Below are 20,796 nucleotides of genomic sequence, written 5' to 3' on the forward strand. Positions count from 1 at the left end.
TCTACATGTGCACTGATTATTCTAAAAACAAACTAAGTAAATACAAATACAATAAACAAAACATGGTCAATCACTTCCGATGTAAGAGAAAGCCTAAATAAGCTGACAAAGCACGGTTAAGCCTTATGAACCAAGCTTATATAGAATTAACCAAAGGGCATAGCCTTCTTAATTCATTCACAAAATGCCTCAAATGCATTAAGGTTTTTTTTTAAGATAATTCAAGCACATTAAGTTAATATAAAAATAAAGCAAAAAACATTTTTAAAAAAAGTATATTACCCAAAGAAAAAACAATCTTAAACCATATTCCTGCTTAAGTGGGATCAATTACATGAATTCTAGCTTTACCACCATCAATATCCATAGATGTATCTTCTATGAGGCTAGAGTTGGCAAATGGGCGGGCCGGCCTGGCATGGCTTGACCCCTGCTTGGCCCACCCATTTCGTGGGCCGGGCCGAATTTGGCCCCCAAGGGTGGTGGACAGGGCCGGGCGATGAAAATTGGGGGCCCGACACTGCCCTATGGCCCTTAATATATGGGCCAAGGTAGGCCGGGCCAAGCTATGGGCCATGCTAGGCCGGCCTGTCTCGGCCCAGCACGTTTTGAGGAATCGTGCTGAGGAAACTATAATGATTCTCTCTCTTTGGTAATTATATCATTTTGCCTTTGAAGTCATTAGCACATTTTGAGGAAACTTTGTACACAAAAATACACACACACACACACATATATATATATATATATATATATTTACATGAAACAAATACAAAATAGAAACACAAATCTAGGGGCTGCTATATCTCAATCCTGTGGGACAAAGTCTTAGAGTTAGATCACAGTTTCGAAACTTTAAAAATGATGATAAGTCTATTGAAGGTGCTACTTAGAAACTGTTGGCTTCATCATGTTTGCCTTCAGGATGTAACCAAAGTATTAACATATAAGGGTAAATTTTATGCACTAAGCATAAAATAAAAGATAAGAGAGAAATGAAAGATAAAATAATTTTTTATTTCTTATCTCTCAAACATGTCAAGATGTCCCTAATTAATTCTTAATTTTAATTAAAGAGTAATGTTAATAATTAAGTTTGACGTTGCCGAACATTCATTAGTTCATAGGGACACATTTGATATTGCGTCTTGAGTGTTGATTTGAATGGGCCGAGATGGGCTATGGGTCGTGCTGATGGGCAGGGTCGTGCCGGTGTGGAGGATCGTGCCTTTTTGGTGGGCCGGGCTAGGCCTTGGGCCACAAAGTTGCCCGACATAGCCCTGCATTCTTGGGTCCGGGCCAGCCCGGCCCAGCTGCTATAGTACCGAGCCGGGCTAGGAGGCATGGGCCCGCCCGGCCCATTTGCCAACTCAAGATGAGGCCTTTATATCCTATATCATATTTTAAAGTTTCCCACTGTTGTAATTATAGTAAGTAAATGTATTTACCTAACTGTATAGCCTGATTGTATCTTGATTCTAGGATCTAGATTAATCCTAAACTTGTATAGATTAGCTTGATTCTAGGATCTAGATTGGTCTTAGAATTGTATATACATTGACCTCCTATACTTCTGAATAGAAGGGGGGGGGGGGGGGGGGGGGGGGAAACATTTTTTTCCCCTCAAAACATGGTACCATCGCGAGGTTGTTTATTTTTTGAGGTATCCCTGTTGAGTTACTCTTTTTGAAGCAGTGCCCACTGAGTCATAATGGTTGACAACACAAATATGAACATAGTGGCTAACGACACAGACAAGAACACAATGGCTAAGAACACAGACAGGAAGGTTGGAATTCGATAATCTCAACCAAAAGCTAGACGAACTTCTGATTCTAATTTCAAAGAGATTTCAAGTCAGAATACTAGTGGAATGTTTGTCAAGATCCACTCCAGAATCAATTCCAACGCAAGCTGGAATCCTACTTGTTACCTCTAGTTTGCAGTAAGAAGTGTCACGACCCTTGGGGTATTTTAGGGTTAAAGCTGTAATTGGTTACATTGTTGGATAGGAAATGCTATTAGTTCTATTGTAGTGCACATGGTGTTGTTCCTAGACTCTACTTCTAGTTAAACAGCCTATAAATAGGCCATAGTATGTAGAGAAAGGTATGCTGAAAGAATATAATGAATTCATATTTTCCCTCCCTATTTTCTCTCTCTGGTTCTTTCCTTTCTCTCCCTCATTTCTCTTGATTTTTGCACTATATCTCCCTCCAATTTCTTCTCCATTCCTCTCCTGAATTCTTCCCATTCCCTTCCTAAACCCTAGCTAAACCCTAGGGTCGTGACATTTGGTATCAGAGCCGTCGTTCCTCGATTGTGATTTCAAACAATCTAGACGTGAAGACAAGGCAGAGGCGATTACGAAAACTAGTAATTCAGGTGAATTCGAGCAACAATTTTGTCTGCATTTCAGATCTAAGTAGGAAGGAAACAAGGATTGATTGAAACTGAGATCCACTGGTGAATTCCGATCGACTATTGGCTGTAATTCTAGTTCGGGATTTGAAGGCGAAGAAGGCTGATCAATCCTTAGCTGTGAATTTCCAGCGATACAGTCGAACTTTCAAGGAGCTTCAACGGATCAGATCGGCCAACATTTCCGATCCGATTCCGAAAGAACCAAGGGCCAATTGTAACCAAGCAAGCAAGCAACTATCGGTCGATCTTGGAAGGCGAAGCAAGAGAAGGACGTCCGGCCGCGAATTTCGGTAAGTCTTGCTCAAGGTGGAAGGGCGAATTGTGGCCAGGCGATCTCTGACTTGATTCAGTCGAGAGCTGTAATCTGGAAGCGAAGTGCTGCGATTTTGAGCCAAGGCAAAGATAACGAATTCTAGTGGTTACGGAGCTTTGGTCGGTGATTGGGTGGCGATAGTGACTCCAAGAAGATTGCAGCAAAGTTAGTGGTTCTCCCGGCCTTGGACGGTGATCAGGTGAGAGAAGAAGGCACAGAATCCAACGAGAAGGAAGTCGACTCGAAGGTAGAAGAGATGAACCAAAATTGAGCGGGCTAGGCACTCCAACCCAGCGACTAGTTGCAAGGCAGAATTGAACACAGATTGGAAGGCGTAGTTGAGCAAAGCAAGTTCGGATTTGAAAAGCGAAGCCGAGCAAAGCAACTTCAGCCCGGGAGTGAAGACAACGCAGGCCAAAAGAATTCCAACGGGATATCGAGTGGAATTAGGAGGCAAATCAAGAGCAGCAAATTCCGGGAATTTCGGAGATAGTGGCCGATTCAAGAATTCAGGGGAATCCTAAGCAGCGGTCGGTGAATGGGTGAGACGGAGGTGATCCTTGAATCACTTCGATTTCGGCAAACTTGCTGCATGTGGTTGAGGCTCGGAATTGGATGGAGAATACAAGAAATGATTGCAGCAAGTAGCGCGAGAGGTGTTATTCAAGTTGATTCCTCAAAGGACTGCAACAGAGCAACTCCAGGACTTCCGGCCTCTCTTGTCCCGATCGTAAGAGGTTCCCAATTGAAGGCGAGGGCTGGGTCTATCACCAAGCAATTCATTTCGATCGGAAATTAGAGGCAGGTGGCTAGCTGGTGTAGTGAGTTTTGGCAGCAAGCAAGGCCAAGCTATTCAGGCAATAGGACTCAGATTTAAGGCGTTGCGATTCAGATCTAGGTGCGCTGCGGTGGCTGCCACTTCGGTGAGGTGAATCTGATCGGGTACCAGGTAATCAACCATGGCAGAGGGGATGGGAATGAAATGATTGGAAACCAAGACAGACAATCTAGTAATTGGTGTCAAGCAGCTCCAAGTGGAGGCAAGTTGCTATCGATCGGAGTGTGCGGCCCATTTGGATCGAGCCTTTAGCGGACTCCGAGAGGAAATTGCTAGATTAAGCCAGCAAATCAACCAACAGTTGCATGTCGCCTTGAGCAAGTTAGTTCAACAACCTAATGCCAGTCTTCCGATAAATTTCACTCCCAAGGCTTCATCAGTGCTAATTCTAACGACACCAAGATCTCAGCAAGGGCCTAATGATGCTATGGAAGCAGGGAAGAGGTTGGAGGCAGAGGAGGGAGATGTGGTCAGAAGAGTTAGAGGAAGCCCTTCCACATCCCCAGCACCGCAGATGGCAATACCTGTGTTTGAAAGAGATAGACCTAAATAGTGGATTAGGAGGTGCGAGAGGGTGTTCTACCAATACCGAGTAGCTGAAAGGGAGAAAGTGCACATGGTTGCAGTTTATTTAAATGGCGTTACAGATGCTTGGTTTAAGAATTGGAGCTACGGTAGGGTGGAATTGAGCTGGCCACAGTTTGTGATCGACTTGTATAACCGGTTTGGAGAAAAGACCAAAACCTATGTTATTAACGGAGCTTCTAAGACTGCTAATCAGGTAGTGCAAGAAGCTGATAAAGTAGTAGTGGAAAAGGAAGATGATGTACATTCAGTTGAGGCGGAGTATAAGATTAACAAGGTCATAACAATGGGAATAGTAGCTACAAAGAATAAGGAAAAACCTGAACTGAATAAGGCAATTCTGAATGACAAGAGAGAAAAGGCAGTTGTGGAAGAAGAGACTGAGATTCTACAGGAGGAAGAGAGAAAAGGCAGTTGTGGAAGAAGAGACTGAGATTCTACAAGAGGAAATACTTGCTGAAAGTGTGCCTAGGGTATACTTCAGCAATCAGCAAGTAGGAGGTTAGGGCAAACCTCTTGCTGATGAATATGGTAGTCCGCTCGATAGTGATGTTTCTAGGGTTCTGCGACAAGACCAACCCAACTATGAGGAAGAATCAGTTAATAAGACCAAACGTTGGGGTGATCTAGAGGAAGAAGAAGAGGTGGAAGAAGAGAGGATTGTACCGGGCAACTTGCTTGGAATATCTCATACAAATGTCATTGGCATGGGCACACAAGACAAGACAAAGGTGACATTGCAGCCAGAAGAATTGGAAGTATTGTACAGATTTTTGCACATAGAGAGCTTTGCAATTATCTCTATGATTGGAAAAGATAGGGTTGCAGGACTGACAGCTCATTCAAAACCATTTTTAATGGCAATAAGAAAGAAGTCAATGGCTGAGATTGGTGTTGCAGCAAATCATAATACTGTTATTGTTGAGAAAGAGGAAAAGAGAAAGCAACAGCAAAGAGAAATACTAGAGAAGAACAAGAAAAGACGAAGAAGAAACCAATTGGTAAAGAGAGGCATTGGATGAAGTAAATCCGGCTAGGTTGTAATAAGTTTCTTAGGGACAAGAAACCTTTCAAGGAGGGGGAATTGTGACGACCCTTGGGGTATTTTAGGGTTAAAGCTGTAATTGGTTACATTGTTGGTTAGGAAATGCTATTAGTTCTGTTGTAGTGCACATGGTGTTGTTCCTAGACTCTACTTCTAGTTGAACAACCTATAAATAGGCCATAGTATGTAGAGGAAGGTATGCTGAAAAAATATAATGAATTCATATTTTCCCTCCCTATTTTCTCTCTCTGGTTCTTTCCTTGCTCTCCCTCATTTCTCTTGATTTTTGCACTATATCTCCCTCCAATTTCTTCTCCATTCCTCTCCCAAATTCTTCTCATTCCCTTCCTAGACCCTAGCTAAACCCTAGGGTCGTGACAAGAAGCTAATGAAGTAGCATTGGAACAAAACATTGATTCAATGAATATGCCAACTAAAAATCAGATTGGAGATGAGAGTTGCAAACTTGCAACGAAGAGTTCAATAAATTAAAACAAGAAGGCTCTATTATGAATTATTAAGTCAAGTTTGAGGAATTGAAAGCAATGACGTTCAATTACCGTCCGACCATGAATGAGTCTTACTTTGTATCAAGATTCATTAATGGTCTAAACAATGAGCTGAGCATCTTGCCACAGTTAAACAAGCGGCTAAGAAGGCTAGGCTGCAAGAATTGGCACTAGAAGCCATTTTCAGAAAGCATGGGTTGCAGCCTAAAAGTTATTCTATGAGAAGCCAACATATTGGAGGTACTTTTAAGACTACCAATCAAGTTTGTGACAATCTGCATGCAGTTAAAGAAGTTTTGATGGAGCAATCCAAACTAGAGCAATCTTATATTGGCTCTAAAGAAATTGATCCTAAGGTTGATGAGTGTGGATAGGCATTCAACAAGGACTTGGACCAAAGGAAGAAGCTGGAGGTTGAGAAAAGGCTTTCTTTTGCTGGAACTTCTGTTGGGAGAAATGGTGTTGTGTTTGCCTCAAGATAGATGATAGGAGATCAGTGCAAGCTTTAAAGATTTATTGACTGGATTTATTTTAGACAGTTAGAGTTTTATTTCTCAGAGTGTAATTGTTGTATCTTTGGGGTCTAACTATAATATCTCATATTTGATTAGTTATATGGGGGGTTCCGCCTCTTCTATAAATAAGAGGGCAAGGCCGCAGTCGAGAGAGATCTAATATTCTTTCAACCTCTCGGTTGCTATTGTGAATACATATTGTTCTAGAGAAAGTGAGACTGCGTATGAGTTCTTGGGCTTTCTTAGAGTGAATAAGGGATTGTACTTGAGCGATAGGATTGTATAAGAGCTTGGGTTTTGTACTGATCAATTTCTACTGAATAAAGGCTGCTCGATTAAGGGTGTTGGACTATTGGATGTAGAGCCAATTCAATTGGCTTGAACCAGGATAAAAGGTTGCATCTCATGTGGTTTGATGTTTCTTTCTTGTTCTATTTTGTGCCTTTAAATTATGTTCTTTATTATCTGATGTGTTGTGGTTTGTTGGCCGGTGAGTTGTGAGTGTGTTAAAGTGGTGTTTGATTGGTTTCTTGGGTGTGTTTAAAGGCCGTCAATGCTCCCAATTTATAACAAATGGTTTTAAGAAAGAAGGTCCCAAGGATATTGTTCCATTACCTTTGGTTCCAGAGAAGGCTGAGGGGTCCATGGTTTGGGTTAAAGCAGACATCAAATAGTTTTTGGCGCTGGTTTTGGCAAAGAAGGAACAATTGAAGCGGACTGAACATAAGAATTGCCATAAGCTTTGGAAGATGATGGACGAGGAGGTTGCTACCAGACTACTTATTGCTACAACTCACTGGCATAATTCTTGTATGAAGATCTTCGAGGAATACATTTTATATATGCAGGAAAGGCAAAAGGAAAGGAAGGCAGGAATTGGATGAAGAAAATAGTGATTGTTGCTATAAGTTCTTGGGGGCAAGCACTCTCTCAAGGAGTGGGGAATTGTCACGACTCCAAGTATAGGGTAGTAACTATGTATCATATGTAATTCTTTTGGTTATTGTACTTGTTGTTATAGTAGTTGTACCTTTCAGTTGTATTGTAACTAAAAGGATAGGAAAGCCTATAAATAGGCCAAATTAGTGAGAGAATGACATAGTTGAATGATAATTGACTTCTGTTTCTCTCTCAACATTTCTAATCTCTCTCCCAATCCCTCTTATTCTCTCTCTTTCTCTGTTATGTCTGCATTTCTCCTTGTATTCTTGCTATTATCTCCCACTCTTTCAGTCTAATTCTCCCTCCAATTCTCTTTATTTTGATTGTCTTCCCGATTCCTTTCAATTTTCCAATTCAAACCCTAGGCAAACACTAGGAACATGATAGTAGTCAATGAAGATAATTGATATGATCATGTTCCATCACATAGTTGACATTATGAAACCAACATGTACATGGAAACACAACTTAAGGATTTAGATATAGCATGAGTAAAATTCTCCATCAAAACAAAGCCTGGAAGGCGGGGATTCTATCCATGGTTGGCCAGTTATCATTAATAAAATCGGTTCTTAACCATTTGTCAATTTATTACATGTCTCTTTTCAAAATTCCTCTCAGAGTGGCTAAACAGATTGCTAAACTACAGAGAAAGTTTTTATGGTCCGAAAATGAGGGGGTGGCAAAAATGGCTTATACTAGGTGGGAATTGGTTGAGTTGCCTAAGAAGTTGGGCAGGCTAGGGGTGGGCTCCTTGTTGGCAAAAAACAAAGCCTTGCTCTTCAAATGGCTTTGGAGGATGATTAGTGGGAGGGATCAGCTTTGGTGTAAAATTGTTGGGGCACGATATAATGGCATTTTTTTTGGAATCCAAGATGTGGAGGTTAAGCGAAGTTTTAGTTCTTGGTGGCGGGGCATTGTTGGTTCTTTTACCAATAGCAATGAGGCTCGATCAGTGGCCATGGAAGGGATAAAAATCTGTCTGGATAGGGGTGACTTGACTCTGTTTTGGGAAGACATTTGGGTGGGTATCTCTTCTCTTTCAGATTTGTTCCCATGACTTTATGCGGTGTCTTTGGATAAAGGGAAAAGGGTGGCAGAGTTGGGGTTTTAGGTGAATAACAAGTGGTTTTGGTGCCTTAGCTGGAGGAGGTTGCTTCTTGAAAGAGAAGAGTCTGTCTGGGCTGAGCTACTAAGGGTTATTTCCCAAGTTCATTTAGTAAGTGGAAGGGGAGATCGGGTTTTTTGGTCATTTGAAGGGGTTGGTTCTTTTTCGACGCGCTCTTTTAATGAGAGACTTTGTTCATTATGGTTGGATCCAATGTTCCCCCAATTAATTCTATGGCAGCTTGTGTTTGGGGCAATTTGGCTCCTCCAAAGGTGGAGTTGTTTGTGTGGCTGGGCATTTGTGGGAAAATTAACACAAAGGGAAATCTGGGTAGGAAAGGGATTCTATAGCGGGATAATTTGCTTTATGTGTTTTGCGATTTTGTTCCGGAGTCTATGGGCCACCTCTTCATTCACTATGAGATAGTCTTGTGCTTGTAGCGGCAGATTTTTAGATGGTGGGGTTATGAGTGAGTCTATCCGATCTCGGTTGGGGGTCTATCTGATCAGGGGAATTATTTTTCTTGGGGTAAAGTGCAAAGGACGGTGTGGCTAGAGCGTAACAAGTTAGTCTTCAAGGATCGGGGGTCTAGTGCGGTTGATATCTTTAACTTAATGCTAACCAGGTTAGTGGCTTGGGTTAGGGCTGTAGAACCATCTTTTCCTTAGTCTGTGGACCAAGTCATCATGTCTGTTTCAGCACTTGGCCGATAAGTTCTTCTCTCTCTACTAGGCTAGTTGGTTATGAAGGCAATCCAGGTCTCCCTAATTGGCTTTTTTTTTTTTTTTTTTTTTTTTGGGGGGGGGGGTGTTCTAAAAAATTGTTGTAGTTCTCTTTTGGCTTCATCAATGTTATTAGGCGCACTACGGGTGCTTGGAATGCTTGCAAGTGACCGCAGACCATCAAGGCGCACCTAGGCCAAAGGTGCCCTGGGCTTAGACGCGCCTGGGCTTTTTTAACTGGTTTATAGGGTTTTTATGTTTATTACTTTATTTAACTTTTAACTGTTTAGCCTTTAAATTTATTGCTTCAACTATAAATTTGACAATAAGTAAAAAGGCTACTACTTCAAATGCTCCAATTGAATTTGAACTAGATGAAGATGGAGATGGAGATGACGTGGAAGAAGATATTAGAGATGATGCTTCTAATAATGAAAATATGAAAATATTTGATCTTGACGATGAGGATGATTTTTAGATTATTTAAAATGTACAATTAGTTAATCCTGATTAAGATTTAAAACTTATAAATTGTTTCAAGAATTAATTTAAGTTAACTTAAATACTTTTAAATTGCATCTTTTGGCATTTTTTATTGTTCTTTTCATTAGTATATGTTGAATTTTTTAATTTCCTTGATAACATGCTTGTGAATATATTATTAGGAGTTATGAACTATTTTATATCTTATTCTTTAACTATGATATATATTTTTCTTTTTTTTAAGTTACCATACGCCTAGTTCCATTAGGCGCATGCCTCACCTTGCGCCTTGCGCCTTAGGCTCCAACACCCTTTTGTGCCTTAGTGCATCTTGGGCTTTTAATAACACTAGGTTTCATTAATATATGTTGTAATCACTTGTATTAGATTAACTTAAGATTGTCTCGGGAGGATTTTCTGTTGTAATATTAGTAGGTTGCATTTGTATATCACTTGTGTTATTCTAGAAGGCGTGTTTCTAGAATGGTTGGTTAGTGATATAGGCCGGTTAGTTGGTTGTAACTATCGGATAAGTCTTTTATTTCTACCGCCTCTATACTTTATAAATAGAGGTCGGGTGAGGGGGCATTAGCATTCTATTCTAATTTCCTGTCTTGTGAGAGGAGTTTGCGCAAGGGTAACTTGAGAGTAAAGAGAGGATTTCTTTGTAATCTTGGGTTGGGAAACTCTATACAGTTCTGTGTATAAGGCTATGGGAGAGTTGTAGTGCATGTAATCCTCAAGTTTTTTGTTCAAGATAGTGGAGAATAGTGTCTCGAGCAGTCTGGATGTAGGTCTTCTTTAGAAGACTAAACCAAGATAATTCTTGTCGTGTCCTTCATTTCTATGTTTTGCTATCTCTTGTTGTTGTGAGGATTTGAGAATCTACTCTAACAACTTGGTATCAGAGCCTATAATCTCTGTGGCATTCAAGATTCTTCAAGAATCCTAAGGAGAAAGAATCTAAGACTCAAATCGGTATGGCGCCAACTACATCAAGGTATGACATCGATAAATTTGATGGGTCTAACGACTTCAACCTATGGAGGATCAAGATGGAAGCTTTCCTTTGCAATCAAGGCCTAAAAGGGGCACTGGAACAAGAGGCAATAGGGACATCAATTGAGAACGAGACATCATTTTTAACGGCTGCGCAAAAGGAGTCTCAGGCAGAGATCAAGAAGAAGGCTTATAGCCTTCTGATTCTGAGCCTCGGAGACAAAGTTCTTAGGGAGATATCAAAGTTAAAGTTTGCAGCAAAAATCTGGAAAAGATTAGAAGATTTGTACCTCAAGAAGACTCTCTCCAGTTGGTTATTTCTTAAGGCCAGGTTTTTTAATCTTAAAATGCATGATCATCAGAAACTTCAGAAACATTTAGATGACTTTAACAAGTTATGTTTAGATTTAGAAAACATAGATGTTAAATATGAGGATGAAGACAAAGCCTTAGTTCTTCTCTATTCATTACCTAAGTCCTATGAAAACTTTGTGGATATTCTCCAACATGGTAGAGATAAACTTTTCTTAGATGATGTAATAAGAGCATTAAACTCTAAAGAATTAAGAATTAAAATGGATAGCAAATCCAACCCAGGTGATGCATTAACAGCAAGATCAAGAAGCTCTAAAAGAGACCAGAAAAATAGGCATAAAAATCAAGGTCCAAGTCTAGGAATGGAGAAGGCCCAATAAAATGCTATTACTGTCAGCAAGAAGGCCATAAGAGATTGTGTCCAAAGAGAAAGAAGAACCTAGCCGAGAAGGATTGTTCTGGCTGCTCCTTTCATGTGACTCCAAAAAGACACTGGCTGCAAAACTTTAAGGACATTAATGGAAGTAAGGTTTTACTAGGCAATAACCATGAATGTGAGGTAAAAGGGATAGGAGACATTAGACTAAAATTGCATGATGGCTCCCATAGGACCCTCACTACTGTTAGGTATATTTTAGAATTAAAGAGAAATTTGATTCCTCCTGGGGAGCTAGACAGAAACGGCTTAAAGTTTAAGGGTGAGAGAGGAGTTGTTAAAATAACTAAAGGGTTTTTAGTGTGCATGAAGACTATATTAAGAAATGGAATTTGCCTTTTACAGGTTACCACATTATGTGGTGAAGCTACATCAATAAGTACTAACCCTAAATCTAAGGTAACCCTATGGCATTTAAGAATGTCTCATATTAGTGAGCAGGCCTGCCTTAAAGAGCTCACTAATCAAGGTATATTGGATTTAGGACAAACCATAGGTTTAGGCAAGTGTGAATCTTGTATATATGGTAAAGCAACAAAAGTAAAATTTAGTAAAACAACCATACACTCATAAAAAGAACCTCTAGACTACATTCACTTAGATTTATGGGGTCCAGCTCAAAATATATCTCATGGAGGCTCTAGATATTTTCTATCTATAATAGATGATTTCTCTAGAATGCTGTGGGTTTATGTCCTAAAGTCAAAAGATAACACATTTGAAACTTTTAGAGCATAGAAGACTATGGTAGAAAACCAGAAAGGCCGAAAAATCAAGGCTATAAGAACTGATAACATGCTAGAATTTTGTAATAAGGATTTCAACCAAATGTGTAAAGATGGAGGGACTATAAGACACCTAACTACACCCGGAAATCCGAGACAAAATGGTGTTGTAAAAAGGATGAACAGAACCCTCTTAGAGCAAGTTAGATGCATGTTGTCCTACACAAATTTGTCCAAATCCTTTTGGGGGGAAGCTGTCACGACAGCAGCCCATGTAATAAACAGATCTCCCTCCACAACAATAAATTTACTAACCCCATATGAAAGGTGGACAGGGCACAAACCAAGCCTAGACCACCTTAGGGTGTTCGGATGCTTTGACTATGCTCATGTGAAGCAAGGCAAATTAGAGCCTAGGGCCAAGAAATGCCTATTTATAGGTTATCCATCTGCTGTCAAATAATATAAACTATGGAATTTAGATCCAGAAGGATCGAGAACTATAGTTACAAGGGATGTGACATTTGATGATGATTCTACCATAAAAGTAGAAAATGATAAATCACAGCATGATGATGATCAAAATAGAGAGTCGGTCCAAGTGGAGATCACTGAAATCAGCCCTCATTTACCCCAAAATACTCATGAAACTGAGCTTGACTCTCCTGAACCAGAACCAGCAAATGACCATGACCAGGACCATGAATATTCCCAATTTGAAAGGGATGAGGATGACAGTGATGTAGACTCTAGCTTAGTAGATCAACCAAATTCAGACAAATATAGTGTAGCTAGGGACAGACAGACAGCCTAGAAACCATAGGCCACCTCAAAGATACGGTTACTCTGACCTAGTTGCATATGCTCTATCTAGTGCAACTAAAACTATAGGTGAAGAACCCCTCACCTATGAAGAAGCAGTGTCCTCTAAGAATGCTAATAAATGGTTGGAAGTCATGAGGTCAGAAATAGCTTCCCTTAAGAAAAACAATACCTAAAAATTGGTTGAAAGGCCGAGAGGGCAGCGAATTGTAGACTGCAAATGGCTCTTCAAGATTAAAGAAGGAGCTGGAAATAATGTTAAACCTAGGTCCAAGGCTAGGTTGGTGGCTAGGGGGTTCACTCAAGTTCTGGGCATAGACTATAATGAGGTGTTATCTCCAGTTGTGAGACACACCTCAATAAGGATTTTGATAGCCATCACTACCCAATTGGATTTAAAATTGGAGTAGATGGATGTCACAACTGCCTTCCTTCATGGGGACCTTGAAGAGAGGATTTATATGGACCAACCAAAGGGTTTTGAAGCTAAGGGTGAGGTGGAGAAAGTATGTCTTCTTAGGAAGTCACTATATGGACTTAAACAGTCCCTAAGACAGTGGTACCAAAAATTTGATTCGGTTATGATAAACCAAGGATACCTAAGAAGCTCCTATGATTGTCGTATATATTTTAAACATGTCACACCTAGTATTTCTATCTATATATTATTATTATATATGGATGACATGCTTATTGCAAGTCAATCCACCAATGAAATTCAGCTTCTTAAGCAAAGGCTAAAGCTGAGTTTGAAATGAAGGAATTAGGTGAGGCAAAGAAAATTCTAGGAATGGAGATTTCTGGGGATAAGCAACATAAGAAAATCTACCTATCTCAAAAATCATACTTAGCAAAGTTGTTGTCCAAATTTGGAATGACAAATGCAAAGGCAGTTAGTGTGCCTTTTGCATCCCATTTCAAACTGTCCTCAGATCAGTCTCCAAAGAATGAGAAAGAGAGAAAAGAGATGGTCAATGTACCATACTCAAGTGCAATAGGCAACTTAATGTATGGTATGGTCTGCACAAGACCCGACTTGGCACATGGAATGAATGTCATAAGTCGGTTTATGGTTAACCCAAGTAAGCCACACTAGTTAGCAGTTAAGTGGATGTGCAGATATTTGAAAAGTTCCATAGATTATGCTTTGTCTTATAGTGGTGAAAGTTCAGAAAATCAGCCTATAATCCTAGGATATTCGGATGTTGATTATGCTATCGATATTGACAAACGTTGGTCAACAACCAATTATGTTTTTAGGTTATAGAACTCTACTATTAGTTGGAAATCAAGTCTCCAACATGTGGTAGCATTATCAACTACCGAGGCAGAGTACATAGCTCTTTCAGATGCTATTAAAGAGGCTATGTGGTTAAAGGGATTAGTAAGTGAGATTCTAGGTGTAGAGGTTAAAACCACCTTGATGTGTGATAGTCAAAATGCCATTCATTTGTCTAAAAATCAAGCACACCATGAAAGGACTAAGCACATAGATATAAGACATCACTTCATCAGGGAAATTATTGAAAAGAATACTATTATTCTAACCAAAGTTTCAGGTGAGGAAAATGCAGAAAATATTTTTACAAAGACTGTACCGGTTTCAAAGATCATTACTCCACCAGGGGATGTTATCCACTGCCAGTCCCAAGCCCGGATAAAGAAGGAGGGTTGCATTAGGTAGCCGACAGCCAGCGTAAAACCTAGTTAGATCCAAATATGAATTCTAGACAAACTATCTGTTTGGGGCGTAATCCACATAGAAGTCTAGAATTCATGTAGCCGACCCCATATAGTGGGATAAAGGCTGGATATGTTGTTGTTGTATTATTGTACCAGCTTCAAAGTTAAAGCATTGCTTGAAGATATTACAAATGGTTCCAAGTCAAGACTGAAGATGAATCATGGCAGTATGTGAAGGTGTAGGTAGCAGAAAAATATCCTATGGAAGCAAATTAAATCAAGTGGGTGGAGAATTTGTTGTAATCACTTGTATTAGATTAGCTTAAGATTGTCTGGGCAGGATTTTCTGTTGTCATATTAGTAGGTTGCATTTGTATATCATTTGTGTTATTCTAGAAGGCATGTTTCTAGAATGGTTGGTTAGTGATATAGGTCAGTCAATTGGTTGTAACTACCGGATAAGTCTTTTATTTCTACCACCTTTATACTTCATAAATAGAGGTCGGGTGAGCGGGCATTAGCATTCTATTCTAATTTCCTGTCTTGTGATAAGAAAGAGAGAGGAGTATGCGCAAAGGTAACTTGAGAGTAAAGAGAGGATATCTTTGTAATCTTGGGTTGGGAAACTCTATACAATTCTGTGTATAAGACTGTGGGAGAGTTGTAGTGCATGTAATCCTCAAGTTTTTCGTTCAAGATAGTGGAGAATAGTGCCTCAGGCAGTCTGGATGTAGGTCTTCTTTAGAAGACTGAACCAGGATAATTCTTGTTGTGTTCTTCATTTCTATGTTTTGCTATTTCTTGTTGCTGTGAGGATTTGAGAGATTCTATTTGTGTCTTGGTGAGTGCGAAGTGCTGCGAAACTACTCTAACAATATCATATTTGTGCTCACTTCTTTCAAAAAAAAATTCTCCATCAAATAAAAAAATTTAAAAAATAAACTAGCCAAATCCATGTAGATTATTTATGTTCATAAATCACATATCCACCTCCATAAAATCAAAAGTAAGAACAAAATAATAGAAATTTAAAAAATAAAAATATCCTTTTTCAAGGAACTGGGGTTGAAGATTTAGAAATCATGAAATCATGTTACTTCATGCGATACAAGATCCAATGCAAAGAAGCCCTTCTAATTTTTAGTAAGAAGTTCTGTCCATTTGCATTTGAAAAGGTAATACAACTAGTCTGCTCATCTTGACTCGCTGACCACTGACGTCGCACATTAATGTTTTGAATTAGCAGAAAAATAAATGAAAAGGTAATAAATGATTTTTAAACATAGTTACTAATTGCAAGATTGAATTGCATAATGAATCACAAGAAGATTACTTCAGTTATAATGGGAAAGGAATACAAACCTTGGATTTTGCTAACCTTTCGTCCCTTTTGACAGCTTCATTGATTAAATTCAAGTGACCTATGAGATCCTTCCCAGATGGTCTATCCTTGTATAAGCTGTACACAGAATAGAACTTCGAGAATACACTGTCATAACAATACCATGGAAGATGAAATAGTCTGAGCATGTAAGATTAGGCTGCAAACCTGAAAACCTCAAACATATGATTCCACAAAGATCGGCCAGATAAGTTGGGGTTTTTTTTTAAAAAGTGCAGGCAGTACACAGTAATCAAGATTGTCCTAATTGTGTCCTCAAAACTCTTTCTAGGTTTCTGAAGCCTAATCCAATTGTTTTCCTTAGACAGCACAGATATTTCTGGCTTGAAATCAGAAAGATCAAACTTCCACGCTGTGACCTGCTTGTATATTTTCTGAAGGCCATTGTCAGCAGCCCCACTTAAGAATATCTGTCTTCTCTCACCCAGCAGCTCCTCACTGTCACTCCATTGAATTGGTAATTCAGAGAATGCAACAAGCTCGTTCTTGCTGTCAACAAAATGGTAGTCTGAGACAATCTGTGGAATAGCCCAGTCCTCATCATCTGAAGATGCCATTTTCTTCTTCCAATCAAACACTACCTTGAAATCTAAATAAGACAGGGTTAGTAGAGAAATGGAATGAAAAAGAGTTGAATATAAAGTGAAATATTTTCTCCATGTCCGGGAGAGTAAGGAATGATGTAGAATGCTTTTTCCTTGTTTGAGAGGGGAGTGGAAATGGGTGAAAAGAAAATATTAAACGACAAATAAAAATTATACTCTGTTAATATCTATACAATTAAATGAAATTAGCTTATCTTTTAATTTATCCAATCTCTTTCAACCTCTGCTTCAACAAGCAGCATGCACTGATTTACTAATAAATAAAGTGTCAATTTTTTTATCCAATTAATGAGATGGAAAACGTAAGCATTAGAGAAGAGGGAATAATGTTAAGGGTGTAATTAAAAGGGCAAATAGTAAATACAACAACAATCCCAAGCCTTAACCCACCAGTGGAGGCCACCAAATTTTATTTGGTCATAATCTCCTTCTTTTGCACAAATTTCCTCCATTTCATCAACTCACCTCACAAGAGCTTTCATCAATCTTCTTCTCACATGTACAAACCATCTTAATTGTGACTCTTGTGTCACGGGTTTAATGTTCAAGCACCCATGCAACACCTAAGCTTCTCAATTCCTTTACTAGACAACACCTAAGTTCAGCCTTACTCCCTCAATATGTAGTGTTAGATCAAACGTAGGAAAAAGAGAATGGCAAAGGAAACACTAGTGTTTTGAAAAATGACTCTCATATTGCACTCTCAAAATGTTACACCTTTCTTGGATGCCCCAAGAAACGAAGCCCTCTCCTATTTACACATGGGAAGAACGTGTGGTTAGAATTATGCCAGATAGTGATCTATTGGGACATCTTGAGATATTTACACAACCTCCTAGAGAAGTCTGTAAGTGTCTGCAATATCATGCACTTCCCTAGAATCTTCTAAAGAACCTTAGTAATCTCATGAATTTCCCAAGTGTTCTAGTCATCTAGAGTACTCTAGATACTTCTAGAAGGTTCTAGAATACTCTGGCATCTAAAGTTTCACATTCTTGTAGAAATTCTTGCACTCGTGGTGTGACCTCCATCATAAGTAGCAGAAATCGGCACCTATTTGTGCAACTCATGACACCTGTATCTTATAACACCACTCCAACTTTATGTTGTGTCTAACCTTATTTCTTATTTTGTCTTTTCTTATAAGACCACACATCCATCATAATATTCTCATCTGAATTATACCCATATTTACATTAGTAAATAAATGGATCGAATCCTGTCAAGGACAAAATTGGATTTTCATAAAATTATTAACATTAATGTTGTCATTAGAGATGGAAAATGGGTCGGGCAGCCCATGGGCCCGCCCAACCGACCCGCCTCCCAGCCCGGCCCGGTACTGTAGCAAACTAGCCGGGTCAGGCCAGTGCTTTGTGGCAAACGGCTCAGCCCTACCCCCAAAAAATAGGGGTGGCTTACCAAAAAATCCACCAAAATGGGGGTGGCCCACCAAAATGGCCCGGCCTAGCCCGTGTTGGCTCGTTTATTAAGGGCCATAGGGCCGTGTGGGGCCCCCAATTCCCATTGCCCGGCCTGGCCTGCCTCTCTCATGGGCCAAATTCGGCCCGGCCCACCAAATGGGTGGGCTTTGCCATCTCTAGTTGTCATCACACAAAATATAACTTTTTACGCATTTACAAATTTCCCTCCATTCAGCCCTCGAGCCCCAACTAGAGGGCGAATAAAAGTAGGGCTTTGGAAGATAATAGATGTAAGCATTTAAATGCACTTTCATTCCATTTCCGTAAACCCATTCCACCCACTTACACTACATCTCCGTTCATTCCACTCAGACATTGTCACGAACAAGACAAACAGCCCTAATTTTAAATACCATCAAGACTCTCGGCATATTAGTGGTAAAGAAACAACATCTTGAACCAGGGGGAACTATAATTTCAAGAGAACAGGGCATTATTCGACGGAAATTCAATACCAACTAGGGTTTAAATCCGATCCTGGTCTACAAGAACGTAACAACACAACAAGAACCTAAGATCGAAGTCAACTCTCCAATTCCTATAGATTGAAGACGATGGCCAGAAATGCTAAAAGGTAAAATCTTCCCAAAATCATTCTGACCTTCGACAAGCATAAAGAATTCCCGGTTTCAAAACAGAGCAAGGAAATTTGCGAAAAGCGCACTTTGATTAGAAGAAGCAAGCGGAGAAATGTAGAGTGTACTGACATGCAGAAACCCTAGTCCGCGATCGGCAAAATCAACCGCCAGGGTGAAGTTTCTCAGTGAATCCCTCTTCCTCTTGTATGAATATGGCGGCTTGGCGCAAGTTTTAAGTTCGGTGCAAACGAAGTTATAAAGTGAAAAATAAAACATTTTTGGAAAATATTAAAAAATAACATTTTTAGAAAATTTTATAATGCAATATACGTTATATATGTATTAATGCATGCTGTCCCTGATTTTTAAATGTCGACAACAAAGGAAAGAGTAAAAGTTTCGTTCATCTGAACTAATCAAATTGATCTAATTGAATTTGTCGATTCAATTTGTGTAATACCTCAGGAGCTCAGAGGAGAATAGTATATATTGAGAATAAGTAAGGAAAGAAACAACACCAACTGGATACCTTTTGGGCTAGATGCAGGTAAAGAATTTTAGGGTTAAACGTGCTTGACCTAGGAAAATTCAATGATGGGTGATCTCCTGGAAAGTTCGTGTAAGCCCATCAGGGTAAGTTGTTCGGTCCTTTATATCGCTTAATGCAGGATGTTACAGGTGGTATCAGAGCCGACCCTTAGAAAAGGCGGTCCAATGAGGGCGGGAAGTGGCGCTGGGGCGCGAGGCCTAATCAAGGAGCGACTCCTGACAGACTTCTAGGATGGCAGCCTCCAAATAGGAGAAAATCTGGGACTAGTTGTAAAATCGCATGACGAGAATGTCATGTGCTCAAGGAGGGAGAATGTAATACCCTGGGAGCCTAGAGGAGAATAGTATATATCAAGAATAAGTAAAGAAGGAAACAACACCAGCTGGATACCTTTTAGGCTGAATGCAGATAAAGAATTCCAGGATTAAGCGTACTTGACCTAAGGAAATCCAATGATGAATGACCCCTTTTTTGGTCTTGATTTGATTAATTTTTCTTAAAAAATTAATTTTTAATTTTTGATTCGATTTTTTGGTTGGAATAATCGAGCTTTAAAATGATGTTGTTTTAATATTTATAAAATGACATCGTTTTCTTCAATTTCGTATGTTTTCTATTAGTTACTTTAATTTTTTTTTTTACGTTTTTTCGGTTTATATGATTTGTGTTCAATTTTGTTGACTATCAGTTAATTTAATTTTTTAGATTAATCGGTTAGTTCAATTCAATTTTTCTATTTAGTTTAGTTTAACTAATTAGTGTATTTCAAGCGATTCAGTAACCGAACCAACTATTTGCACACGTTTATTAATTAGTTATGAGTATTTTTCAAATTATGAAAATTTATTGATCAAATAGTTATGAATCCACGAGTTCTTTTGTCTAGATATCTCATTAAAAGAGTCATATGCTTATCGTTAAAAAAAAAATGCTAATCTCACATGGGCATATGAGATGCGCATGCACTATGACCGTGACAATGTAGTTAAAATATAATTGCATCTTATACGAGGTATTATTAAATTTTAACTAAAAGGTGTGCCCAAACAATATAAATAATATATTTATATATTATATATATTGATCAGTTTGAATCGAGTTCATAGACTCAAAAAATTAGACACAAAACCAAATCAATCTTAATCTATCAACCCAAACCAACCATATTGATTTAGTTCGAATTTCAAATTTATCATATTCATATACACTATTACCTCGTATAAGTCACCACGACCCCACCAAATTTATCATATTCATATACACTATTACCTCGTATAAGTCACCACGACCCCACCAACGTACCGTCCTACCATGGTGGTGGAGTCATTTTTAACACATTGTTAAAGATTTTGTATACATTAATAGGGGAAGATAACATTCTATTAATTGAAATGATTTAATTCTATTGAAAAACTTTAAAAGTCAATATTAATTCAAAACTTGATTAGTGTTCACCATGTTATCATGCCATTCAATATATATATATATTTATGTGTATATGTATATACAGGGCGAGTTTTGTTTTTAACTTAAATGATATGAAAACATTGTAATGAGAACAGAGTTTCAAACTTTTTTTAAAATTTCAAAAACTATTGATACCGTATTATGATTATATGAAACAATGATATTATTTTGTTTTCAATTGAAATGAAATGAAATTTACGAAAACAATATTTTTCAAATGGAGGTTTTCCATTAATTTCCATTCTA

The 20,796-nt window shown here is 38.8% G+C and overlaps 1 protein-coding gene across 1 annotated transcript in view; it reads right to left on the bottom strand.

Moving 5' to 3' along the window:
* The window catches only part of LOC127792426 (protein ENHANCED DOWNY MILDEW 2-like), a 134,090-nt gene extending 115,322 nt beyond the window's left edge, over positions 1-18,768 (bottom strand). The window contains exons 1-3 of the mRNA XM_052322910.1: positions 18,663-18,768; positions 16,014-16,447; positions 15,827-15,923 (exon numbers count right to left, since the gene is read on the bottom strand). Coding sequence (XP_052178870.1) covers positions 15,827-15,923; positions 16,014-16,423 — 507 coding nt within the window. The 5' untranslated portion in view covers positions 16,424-16,447; positions 18,663-18,768. The remainder of the gene's footprint in view (positions 1-15,826; positions 15,924-16,013; positions 16,448-18,662) is intronic.
* Positions 18,769-20,796: the final 2,028 nt, after the last annotated feature.

This window comes from Diospyros lotus, chromosome 15 (genome assembly GCF_014633365.1).
Source record: "Diospyros lotus cultivar Yz01 chromosome 15, ASM1463336v1, whole genome shotgun sequence".
Classification (NCBI taxonomy): domain Eukaryota; kingdom Viridiplantae; phylum Streptophyta; class Magnoliopsida; order Ericales; family Ebenaceae; genus Diospyros; species Diospyros lotus.